Source organism: Dasypus novemcinctus, chromosome 21 (assembly GCF_030445035.2).
Source record: "Dasypus novemcinctus isolate mDasNov1 chromosome 21, mDasNov1.1.hap2, whole genome shotgun sequence".
NCBI lineage: Eukaryota > Metazoa > Chordata > Mammalia > Cingulata > Dasypodidae > Dasypus > Dasypus novemcinctus.
The window spans coordinates 44,977,109-44,989,332 of record NC_080693.1 but is presented as its reverse complement, the minus strand read 5'-3'; the positions used below and the strand labels follow the sequence as shown (position 1 = coordinate 44,989,332).

At 35.6% G+C, this 12,224-nt stretch overlaps 1 protein-coding gene across 1 annotated transcript in view; it reads left to right on the top strand.

The window, feature by feature from the left end:
• The window catches only part of BRIP1 (BRCA1 interacting DNA helicase 1), a 289,439-nt gene that overhangs the window by 90,546 nt on the left and 186,669 nt on the right, over nucleotides 1-12,224 (top strand). The window contains exons 8-10 of the mRNA XM_012525899.4: nucleotides 3,161-3,382; nucleotides 6,305-6,504; nucleotides 11,205-11,337. Coding sequence (XP_012381353.2) covers nucleotides 3,161-3,382; nucleotides 6,305-6,504; nucleotides 11,205-11,337 — 555 coding nt within the window. The remainder of the gene's footprint in view (nucleotides 1-3,160; nucleotides 3,383-6,304; nucleotides 6,505-11,204; nucleotides 11,338-12,224) is intronic.

The window sequence follows — 12,224 nt, the reverse complement described above, 5'->3', positions numbered from 1 at the left end:
TATAGGACACATTGCTTCTCTCTTGTGACTTTCAGAATTGTCTGTTTATCTTTGACATTCAACAGCTTGATTATAACATGGTGTTTTTTGGGTTTATTTGGGTTTATCTTGTATGGTGTTCATTGAGCATCTTGGATATGTATACTCATGTCCTTTGATAAATTTGGTAAGTTTTCAGTCATTATTTATTTGAATATATTCTCTGCTTCTCTCTTTCTTCTCCTCCTGGGTCTCACAGAGTGTGTATATTGGTGTGTCCCACAGGTTCCTCAGGTTCCTCACTTTTCTTTATTCTTTTCTTTTTCTAATCCTCAGACTGGATGATTTCAATTGTCTTATCTTCAAGTTCACTGATTATTTCTTATGCCAGCTCCAATCTGCTGTTGAATACCTCTAGGGAATTTTAAATTTCTATTACTGTGGTCTTCAGCTGTGTTGGTTATCTTTTCATAATTTCCTTTTGTGTCTTCTTTCATTTACTTGGTTTCCTTTAGTCCTTTGTTCTTGTTTTCTTAACTTTGAGAATATTTGGGACCATTTTTGAACTCTTTGTCTAGTATGGCTCAGGTTCTCAGCCTCCTCATTGGTGGTTTCTAATGCTTTAATCTTCTCCTTTACCTGGATCATTGCTTCTGGTGTATGTTTTGTTGAAACCTGGGCACTTTGGTATTTTAGTGCATTGTCACTGGAATTTAGACTGAAACGTCTATTTCTTAAGCTTTTATACAGCTAGTGGAGTGACAGAGCTTTCCTTGAATGCCAGGAGCTAACTAGAAGAAAAGCTAAGAAAAAGAAGGAAAAAAAAAGGAAACATCTTTTTCAGTCTTTGCAGATTGACCTGTGAAAGGTGTTCTTCCTTAGGGTTTAACCATACAGTGAATTTGGAGAATAGTTACAAGCCAAAGCTTAGAGGCCTCCATGATTCTTTTCTGTGCATGCCTCTTGTCTTGGGCATGCCTCTTGTCTTGGGCATGTGTGTGTACCTTGGAGTTTCCCTCCAAGGGAATGATCCCTTTTCCCTAAGGAAACAGTTTCTTCACTGTCTGGGGTACTGCACTGTATGTCCTACAGCCAGCAAACCCTTGCCCCAGACAGCACAGCTTGACTGTTTTCCCACAGTGTTCTGAAGGAAAGCTCTGTGAGTTGCCATCTATGCTCAAGGCAAGTTCTGGGACAACACATCCCTAAGGCCACCACCAGATAGATTTGCCTGACATACATGCTCCTAGTATGTGTGCATGAGGGTTACTCTGTTTCCTCCTGAACTTGGTACCAGGGAACGTGTTGGGAGCATGAGGGAGCTGGTGAGGGTATGGGGAAAGGACCAGTCATGTCACCTTGAGAGCCATCGCTTTTAAGTAGGCTTTTTCCTGATTCGGTGTTCTTCCTGTTACTGCAGTCCTTTAACTGCTTTTAGAGTTTTGAGAAAGATGTTTCTGCCAGTTCTTCCTGGTTGTTCAAAGCTTCTTTGAGGAGCCCTGTCTCACTCTGATATCTTGATCTGGGCCTTCGGCAGCTCTTGTGTTTATATCCTTTTCATAAACAATTTAGATAAAATTAATCATTCTGTACATGTTATTCTACACTTTTTTTTCTCCTTGAATATATCTTAGTGTAACACTTCAACAGACAGATCTAACTATTTAAGGGATTTTTTCCAATCTTTTGGCTAATATAAACAGTGCAATGTTTACATATATTTACATTCATGGTGAAATTTAAAATTTTTATATTGACATTGCCTGCATACTTCTAGAAGTAGAAATCTATACTTAACTAATATTATATATTTATACTTCTAATTTTTATGCTTTTTAATAGATGATGCACCCTAGTTAGGACTGGGTTTTTACAAATGTCTTAATTTTGGATTAATCTATGTCAATAAAAATTTTTACTTTCCATAATAGAATGTCAAAGGATGTTAGTAAATAGTTAATAAAAGACAAAAAATCACTGAACACATGCAGTATAATTTTGAACCTTGTTAGAAACAATAAAAATACAAACTGAAATAAGATTCTTTTACCTTTAAAATAGGCGAAGATTAAAAAAAGCTAATGTTGATAAGGGTCTGGAAAATGGGGTAATATAAAATGGTTCATATTTTTTGGAGGATAATTTGGTGATAGGTTTTCATGAACCTTAAAAGTACTTTATATTCTCTGGTCCCATAATGCCATTTCTAAAAAGGCAGATTAAGAAAATACTTAGAAGTGGACATAAAAATGTTTATTGCAGCATTACTTATAAAGTAAAAATGGTAACAGTATAAATGATCAATAATAAGGATATTGGATTGTCAATTATGGCACATTATTCAGTGTAAATATATGAGCAGTCATGAAAACAATACTGAGTGATGTGAGAAAATATTCCTGATATGATTTTTAATAGCCAGGGTGAAAAAGTTTCTCAGTTTTGTAAAAAAAAAATTTATATATATTTATTGTGACTGAATTATTAATCCTCAGTGTCTGGGAAAATTCATTTTGTTCTCATTTTAATATTGGTTCACATTGTAGAGATGTATCCATTCATATGTATGCATAGGAAAAAATATGAAAATGAAATACTCAATGTACATTCTCTGTGTGAGGGATCTGTAAGTAATTTAGTTGTTTTCCCCCTATGCTTTTGTATTTTCCAAATTTTCTGAAAATTTCCAAATTTTCCAGATTATTCTGCAGGAATAATTTCCAAATATTTCTGCCCCTTCCAATATTTCTTTCTTTTTCCTTTTTTTAAAAAAAGCTTATTTATATTTGAATAATACTGTCACATGGTATAAAATTCAAGAGTCTTCGAGAAAAATCTCTCCCACTCCTGTTCCTAAGTTACTGTCATTGCTCTTGTGAATTCTTAAAGAAGTATTTCATACTTAATATTACTTAAATCAGAACAAAGCCACAACAAACATAATTTTAAAATATTTTTCTTTACTTACCCTGGAGTTCTACTTTTCTAGAGCTCTGAGTCAAGGAATACAGTTTCTTTAAAATTGCTGTGATTATAGGTATAGAGGAGAAATGTAGATATCTCCTTTATAAAACTTTTGCCTTGTGGCTTCAGTGATGTTCCTAAAAATCTGAGATAAGCTTGTTTTATTTCTTCTCTTCCAATATTGGTTTGTATTTCATTTTTGCATATTTGTTTTTAGGGAGGATCCTGCTATTTTTATCATGGTGTTCATAAAATTAGTGATCAGCACACATTCCAGGCTCTACAAGGAATGTGCCTGGCCTGGGATATAGAAGAACTTGTCAACCTGGGAAAGAAACTAAAAGCATGCCCATATTACACAGCACGAGAACTACTAGAAGATGCTGACATAGTATTTTGTCCTTACAACTATCTTCTAGATGCACAAATAAGGGAAAGTGTGAGTATATATACATATAAAAATCAGAATTTTTTCCTGTTTAATGGGATATAAGTATGAGTGTAAAAGCTTTTGGATATTTTTATGTCTTTTACTTAATTTTTTGCTTTATATTTAATTTATGTGTATGTACGTATATGTATATAAACTGACTAAATTAGAATATATTCTAAGATGTATTGAAAACTGAATTTTAGGAAAGTGGACTTGGCCCAATGGGTAGGGCATCCGCCTACCACATGGGAGGTCCACGGTTCAAATCCTGGGCTTCCTTGACCCGTGTGGAGCTGGCCCATGCGCAGTGCTTATGCGCACAAGGAGTGTCCTGCGATGCAGGGGTGTCCCCCGCATAGGGGGACTCCGTAAGGAGTGCACTCCGTAAGGAGAGCCGCCCAGCGTGAAAGAAAGTGCAGCCTGCCCAAGAATGGTACCGCACACACGGAGAGCTGACGCAACAAGATGACGCAACAAAAAGAAACACAGATTCCTGGTGCCGCTGATAAGGATAGAAGCAGTCACAGAAGAACACACAGTGAATGGACACAGAGAGCAGACAACGGGCGGTGGGGGAGGGGAGAGAAATAAAAAAATAATAATCTTTAAAAAAAAAAAAAGAAAATTGAATTTTAGATCTAGTTATTTTAATTTCCAAAGTTATAAATACATTTAGGGATCCAGTGACTGAAGTGAGACTATAGCAACCTTTCAACCTTGGCAATACTGACATTTTGGGCTGGGTAATTCTTTATTGTAGTATGTTTACTAGCATCTGTGGCTTTACCCATTAAATTCTAGTAGCATCCTTACAGTTGTGACAATAAAAAATGTATCACAATGTCTCCTGGGGGGCAAAATCACTCCTGGTTGAAACTCCTTAGACTACAGTTATCACTCTTTCCTTTTATGAATAGTCAGAAAGACTTATTTAAAAACCTTTCTCTGAAAAAACCAAGTTTTGAGAAACTTATTGGGAGTATATGCTTGTATTTGTAAATTATGCCTGATGAGCTTTTGAAAAGTAAATTTTTGATAGACGTTTATTTGCCTTGTTCTTCTTAGACATTCGGTTGTTAAAGCATAAGACAGAAAGTGAGAAACTTGGTATATTTGATTGTATTTTTCTTTTTAGTACTGACTACACAACTCTCATCAGCTCTCTGTTTCTTTAAGTTCAACATTGATAGGCATTTCTCTCTCTGCTATTCTACTTCCTATTTGGTTGCTTCCTTCCTTGATACTGTATGTATCAATGCCAGGTCAGTCCTCCTAATATTACTTTTACTACATCCTTCCCCTGCTTAAAAATCTCCAATTGCTCCCTTTGCTCTTGGGATAAAGTCCATATTTCTTAAGCATCTACACACTCAAGATACACAATAGCTTGACCTTAATAAGTCTTTTCAGCCTTCTCTACTACAAACCCCCAACTTGAACTCTTTGAAAATTATCTCATAGTCCCCTGTGAATACCTTGTTCTTTACTATTCTTTGCCTTTGATGAAACCTCTGTTTGAAATGCTCCACCCTCTTGGCCTATTCAAATCCAAATCCTACTTGTTTTGTTTTTTTTTAAAGATTTATCTCCCCCCCCCCCATTGTCTGTTCTCTGTCCACTCGCTGTGTGTTCTTCTGTGTCCACTTGCACCCTCGGTGGCACTGGGAAACTGTATCTCTTTTCTGTTGGGTCATCTTGCTGCGTCAGCTCTCTGTGTGTACAGTGCCACTCCTGGGCGGACTGTGCTTTTTTCACGTGGGGCAGCTCTCCTTGCAGGGCACACTCCTTGTGCATGGGGCACCTGCACATGGAGGCACCCCTGTGTGGTACAGCACTCATTGCACATGCTGTGTGTGGGTCAGCTCACCACATGGGTCAAGAGACCCTGGATATCGAACCCTGGACCCTGCCATATAGTAGGCGGATACTCTATCAGTTGAGTCACATCGCTTCCCCTACTTGTTTTTTAAATTACAGGATATTTCCTACTTTTCCATGGTTCTTTCTCAGTTATCTTCAGCTGAGTGTGTATTAATGCTTCCTCAAAATAGCTCATTGGTAATTGCTTTGTGACATTTCCTAGTTCTGTCAGTCAGGATCTTTCAATTGCAAGCAACACAAACCCAGTTTAAAAGAGCTTAAGAAAAATACTTTCCCTTCCTTTCATTGTGATGGCTTTATTCTCAGGCAGGCTTTTTTCCATGTGGGAAGAAAAACAACATGAGGAGCTAACTAACCTGCAGAAAAGAACATGATGCCATATTAGTCCCCCCAGATTACTCTGATTGGCCTAGCTTGGATCACGTATCCTTTCCTGAACTAGTCACTGTGCCCACAAAGGGATAGAATGCTTAATTTTACTGACAAGCCAGGATTAAATCACCTACCCTGTTGTCAGAGTACTGATGTCCCATAATTAAGAGATTAACAGCTTTACTAGCATCATATGGGAGTTAGGGAAGAGCAGTTCTCAAAAAGAAGGGTTGTAGAACAGACTAAAATCAAACAGATATATACTACATTATATTAGTATTTTCAGCATCACTTTAGTCTTGTATTTTTATTTTACTTTAAAGTTTTTATATTGTGCTTTTAAAAATATATTAGAAACTCATTTGTAGTGGGAATTTTATACTTCTGTATAGTCAGCAGTGCCTTGACTCAGGCTTATTAACACATGTTTTGGTTGATAGGTTTGCAAAGTATTTTGAGGGTAAAATATGGCAGAATCTGTAATGTGGAGCTGATATTATTTGGTTGGCCTTAATGCTTCAGAAGTCTTATTTAAGTCCTAAAATCAGTTGCTTGCTGTATTGGCCTGTAGAATGAGTTTTTGTTCTTGTTTTTTTAATGAAATAACTTTGCTGCTGTTAAATTGGGCAGTCCATTTTGCTGAATGTTTTACAAGAAAGTTCTTTTATCTTACAGCTGGATATCAATCTGAAAGAACAAGTTGTTATTTTAGATGAAGCTCATAACATTGAAGATTGTGCTCGGGAATCAGCAAGTTACAGTGTAACAGAAGTTCAGCTACGGTTTGCTCGGGATGAATTAGATAGTATGGTCAACAATAATATAAGAAAGAAAGACCATGAACCCTTGCGAGCTGTGTGCTATAGCCTCATTAAGTAAGAGCATTTGCCCATAAGTGTCATTTGTGCTGCCCTTGTATTACAGTGTTTTATTATGTTAGAGTATTTTAAAGTTAGTAAATTTTGATTGAACATGCTACTTAGGAAATGGATTGTTCTTTGCTAATGAAACATTTTTTAAAAAGCCAGGCCTACTTTTGTCTTGTTCAAAACAATACAACATAATTAATTTTTTAATTGATAATTGTGAATCTTATTCCTAATTTAGCAGGATAATTTAACATCCTCATAGAATGTGTATAGGACATTGGGTTGAATATAAATTAACCATGGTTTTACCTAATGTATTTTAAAATCTGGATTGTAGCTTTAATTTATTGCTTTAATCTTCCAGTTTGAGTAGGATTCTGGTTTGACGGGTTTCAATTAATCAAGATTTCAAAAATCTAAAATAATATATTTAGTACTAATTTAATTAAAAATTATTTTTTATTTTTTGAAGATTTATTTTATTTATTTCTCCCCAATTCCTTGTTTGCATTTGCTGTGTCTGTTCCTTGTGTGCTCACCTTCCTTTTTTTTTTAAGAAGGCACTTGGAACCTAACCTGGGACCTCCCATGTGGGTGTGGAAGGGAGGCACCTAGTTGCTTGAGCCACTTCGGCTCCCTGCTTTGTTTTGTCTCTCATTATGTTTTTCCTCCTTGTACCTCCAAAAGGCCCTAGGAAGCAGGTCTGCGACCCATTACTGGTTTATTTTATTTCTTCCCTCCCTTGCTCTTTGCTCTTGCTGTCTGCTCTCTTTGTATGTTCATTTGTTGTGTGCTCTCTGTGTCTGCTTGTCTTCTTTTTAGGAGGCACCAGGCACAATTCTGGGACCTCGCATGTGGAAGGGAGGTACCTAGTTGCTTGAGCTACCTCTGCTCCCTGTTTGTTGTGTCTTTCATTGTGTTTCCTCATTGGGTCTCCTCTTTGCATCATCTTGTTGTGTCATCTTGTTAAATCAGCTCGCCATGCCAGCTTGCTCTCTTGCTTGTCTTCTTTAGGGGCACTGGGAACTGAACCCGGGACCTCCCATGTGGTAGGTGGGAGCTCAATTGCTTGAGTGACATCTGCTTCCCTAAAAGTTACTTTAATTTCCCTTTTGTTAGTCATTAGGTTAGAAACCAGCTCTGACCCAAAATCCCATTCCATGTACTGCAGTATTTTTGTTTTCTTGTCATAGTACACTTTTTAAAAATAATTTAAAAAATTTGAATGTTACGTGGTTTGAACATAAAATATGTATGAATTTATATAATAAAAATCTCCTACCCATCCCTCCCTACCACCTGCTGAGTTCCTCTTTCCTTGAACATTCAGTGCATGTTCATGCATATGTAAATTAATGTAGAAATGTTCTCTTATCCCTTCTTTTTTACCCAAATGATAGCCTACTATCCATACATTTTTCTGTATCTTGCTGTTTTCCCTTAATAGTATATCTTGGGGATCTTTCCAAATCAAGAACTCAATTAAAAAAACAGTTGCTTAGAATTCCATTGTATAGACAGTCATTTATTTAACCAGCCTCGATTAAAGGGATTAATAGATTTTAATAGATGATATTCAGTCATAAAGAATAACTTTGAACATATGCTGTTTCATATGTATTTAAGTTTATCTATAGGAAAATTCCTTGAAGTAAAATTTTTGGGTCAAAGCACAGATACACTTATAATTAGATAGGTATTGTTAAAATATATACATGTGTGGGTGGGGAATTTATACTCCTATCAGCAATATATGAGGTTATAAAAGTTGTTTTTTTCCTTGCCTGCTACATGGAAAAGTGCTATCTCAGTGTGGTTTTCATTTATGTTACTCTTAACATGAGTGAGATGAACCATTTAAGAACCATTTCTGTTTCTTTTTCTGTCAACTCTTGACATATCTGTGTTTTTTGTTTTTGTTATTATGATTCTTTTTCTTATTGATTTGTGGAAGTGCTTTATAATTAAGGAAATTAACTCTTTACCTTGTCATAAGAATTGCAAATACTATTTGCCATGTCTTGTGTCTTTCTTTATGTGTTTTTGCCATTTAGAAATCTGTCCTTTTTATTTCACAGCATAATTTGTTGCAAGAGTTCTGTATAGTTGCTGATTCTATTTTCTAACTTCACATTCTTTCCTCATCCATCCTAGTAGTGCTGTTGTCTGTATGATTTTACTAAAACTGTTTTATCAGGACCATCAACAATCTTTTGCCAATTCCAAAGTTTATTTTTCTGTTCTTATTCAGCTTCTCAGCAGTGTTGGACATTGTTACTATCACCTCCTTGAAAGCAATTTTGTGTTGGCTCCATGACATCTTCTGATTTTCCTCCCCCTTCTCAATCATTCTTTTTTCACTTTCTTTTGGTGGTTCTTTTTATTCTGTTTGAGGCTGAAATATTGTGATCTCATTTCTTCTCTAGCTCTGCACATCTCTTAAATTATGTAACATTGTGCCATAGCCTAGAATGTAATCTGCAGTACTGGCAAGACCCAAATCTCTGTCTCAATCCCCAAAATCTCTCTGGAATGCCATTCTCGTATATCTATCTACTTTATTTCTCTGTTTTGATATTAAGTAGACATTTCAGTTTTACAGCCAAATGTATCTCCTTCTCCTCCTCTATTTATAGTTTCCTCCAAGTCTTCACCATTTAAGCAGACAGTATCAGCCAATTGCTCAAAGAAAAAAATCTAAGTGTTATTTGTGATTACTGCCTCACCTCATTCAATTCATTAAATCTTACAGATGCCACCTGTACAATAGATCCCAAGCGCATAAATTTATCATCAATTTCTGTATCCATCCTAGAATCATATCTCACCTAAAACACAGTGATAGCCCTCTAATAGGTATCACTGCTTTCACTCTTGTCGTTCTACCACAGTCCATTCTTTTTTTTTACCAACTTAAAATAGTCTCTCCACTTATTACACATGTTCTAGTCCAGACCCCCCAGTCCTGTGGATGTGAGCCCATTTGTAAATAAGGGCTTTGAAGATGTTGTTAGTTAAGGTGAGGCCAAACTGAATTAGGGTGGGCCTTAATCCGATACGACTAGAGTCTTTATCAGAGGAAATTTGCATGCATGGTTAGGTAGGGGACATGGGACGTGAGATGGCCATGTGACAGGTGGAAGTAGAGATTAAATCATGGATGTCCTGCAGGCCACCACAGATATCAAAGAAAGCATAGGCCTGCTGACACCTTCATTTTGAACTCTTAGCATCCAGAATTGTGAGACAATGAATTTAAGCCAACTATGCTGTGGTACTTTGTTATAGCCGTCCTGACAAACTCTGACACCCATTTACAATTTTCCCAATGTACTTTGACTAGAATCTCTCTCTCTATATTTTTAACTTGTTTACCTTTTAATTTTTAAATTTTTTAAATTAAATTGTCTTTTTTAAAAAAGATGCATAGAACACAAAAAATGTTACATTGAAAGATATAAGAGGTTCCCACATACCCCATACCCCACGCACCCACTCCTCCCACATCAACAACCTCTTGCATCTTTGTGGCACATTCATTGCATTTGGTGAATACATTTTGGAGCACTGCTGCACCACATGGATTATAGTTTACATCGTAGTTTACACTCCCTCCCAGTACATTCAGTGGGTTATGGCAGGATATGTAATGTCTAGCATATGTCCCTGCAATATCATTTTGGACAACTCCAAGTCCCAGAAATACCCGCACATCTCATCTATTCTTCCCTCTCCCTGCTCTGTGATGTAAAACTTTTTTTTAAGACAAAATTAAAAATTGTATTTCTTATACAGGCTCTATGTGATGTGGTTCTTGCTTTTCACTCTAACATTGTACATATAATAATAAAAGAATAGTGATTTCTTTTTGTCCATTGTGCTGTAACTACATTGGCTTTCTTTCTGGTCCTCAAACAAGCAAAATTTGTTAACCACTTCAGGATTTTTGCACTAGCTGTTCCTTCTGCTGGAATGCTCCTTTTCCTGATCCTCACATTACAGGTTATTTTTTTGCATTAAATTGTTAGGATAAATAAATGTCACCTCAGGGAGAGCATCCTTGATATCCAGATTAAAATAACGACAGGTTTGTTAACAATTTCAAGAAACTTGATAGTTTCTTGTGTATTTCTCTAATTTTATAGAATGTATTTCCATGAGAATAGGATCTATGCCTATTTTATTTACTGCAGTATATCCACTGTCCTCAGATCAGTGTTTGTTGTAAAGTAGGCACACACTTATTGTCTGTATGAATGTGTGTATGTATATTTATTTTGAGACGATATTTATATATTTTGTAGTAATTCCTTTTTTTATGTTAACATATAATATTTTAATTTCTTCATTAGTTTGTTTTGCATTTCCTTTTATCTGCATCTGAGATAAGCTATAAGACCTGGCTGTCAGATGGTGGCTGTTACTTTGAGGGTACTTTCATTGAGTTAATAAGTATGAATCCACAATTGGGAAATCACATGCATGTTTCTCCCTTCTGAATAAAGGTTTACTTTTTTAATATATAAATATATCTTTTACAGTATGAAACATGCATCCTTTTTTTATAAGTGTCTTAATCCACATCAATGTTAGAAGAGCTTTAAGGAATACAGAACAATATATGACAATAATGACAATTCTGTATGTTCTTATTAAATAGTGCATATAAGGATGATACTGGTTCATGGAATTGTTTTGTTTTTTAGTTGGTTAGAAGCAAACTCTGAACATCTCATAGAAAGGGATTATGAATCATCTTGTAAAATATGGAATGGAAATGAAATGCTCTTTCATTTACACAAAATGGGCATCACCACTGCTACTTTCCCCATTTTACAGGTAAGATTTCCTTTTCCACCTATGAAATTCATTAGTAAGTTAGAAGTGATTTAATAATGAATAAATTAATCCGGAGTAAAAAACAATAGGGATTATTTTTATAATCTTTAAGTGATGGCATGGGTAAAAAATATGTCACTTTAGTTTGAAAGAAATAAGGCTTAAAGAGATCAATTGCTTTTCTCAGAGTAAAAAGAAACCAATATTTTAGCTTATAAATTTATCAATTACAAAAGTAATATTATGTTAAAATTTTGGAAAATAAAACACCTAAGGCATTTGTATTTTGTTAAGCTTAATTAGAGATTATAAATCTGGATTTATGGATGGAGATCATGAGTGGGCTTTGGGAGACCTTATGAAGTTTTGTGCAAAATTTATGAGTATGTACTTTTGTACATTTTTCTGGATAGAGGTTTCATAACTCACATCATATTATCAGATTTTTGGACAAAAATGCTAAGAATTATTACTAATGTGATCACTACTAGCATTCTGGGCATGTGAGTATTAAGAAGTGTTTCGTTTTTTTTTCCCTTTACTCATGCTAACCTCAGACTAACTAAATCAGTCTCTGGGTATGTAGTTTTTAAGCGTCCCAAGTGATTCCCATATACACCCAAATTTGAGAACCACATATGGAAAGGAAGCTACAGTGATATGGCTTATTTTCACCTAGGTTAAGTAATAATACTTGCAAGAATGAGTGAGATGATGAGTAATTAAACCTGTAGTCCATGTTCCAGAAAAGGCAATAGGGATGCTCTAAGCAAGGGGGAAAAACACATCTAAGAACCATAGTAGAGTTCGTTGAGTCAGTATAGTGGGAGGCCAGTGCATATTTTTTCAGACTTTTTTTTTTTAAAACAAGCCAGTTTTATTGGTAC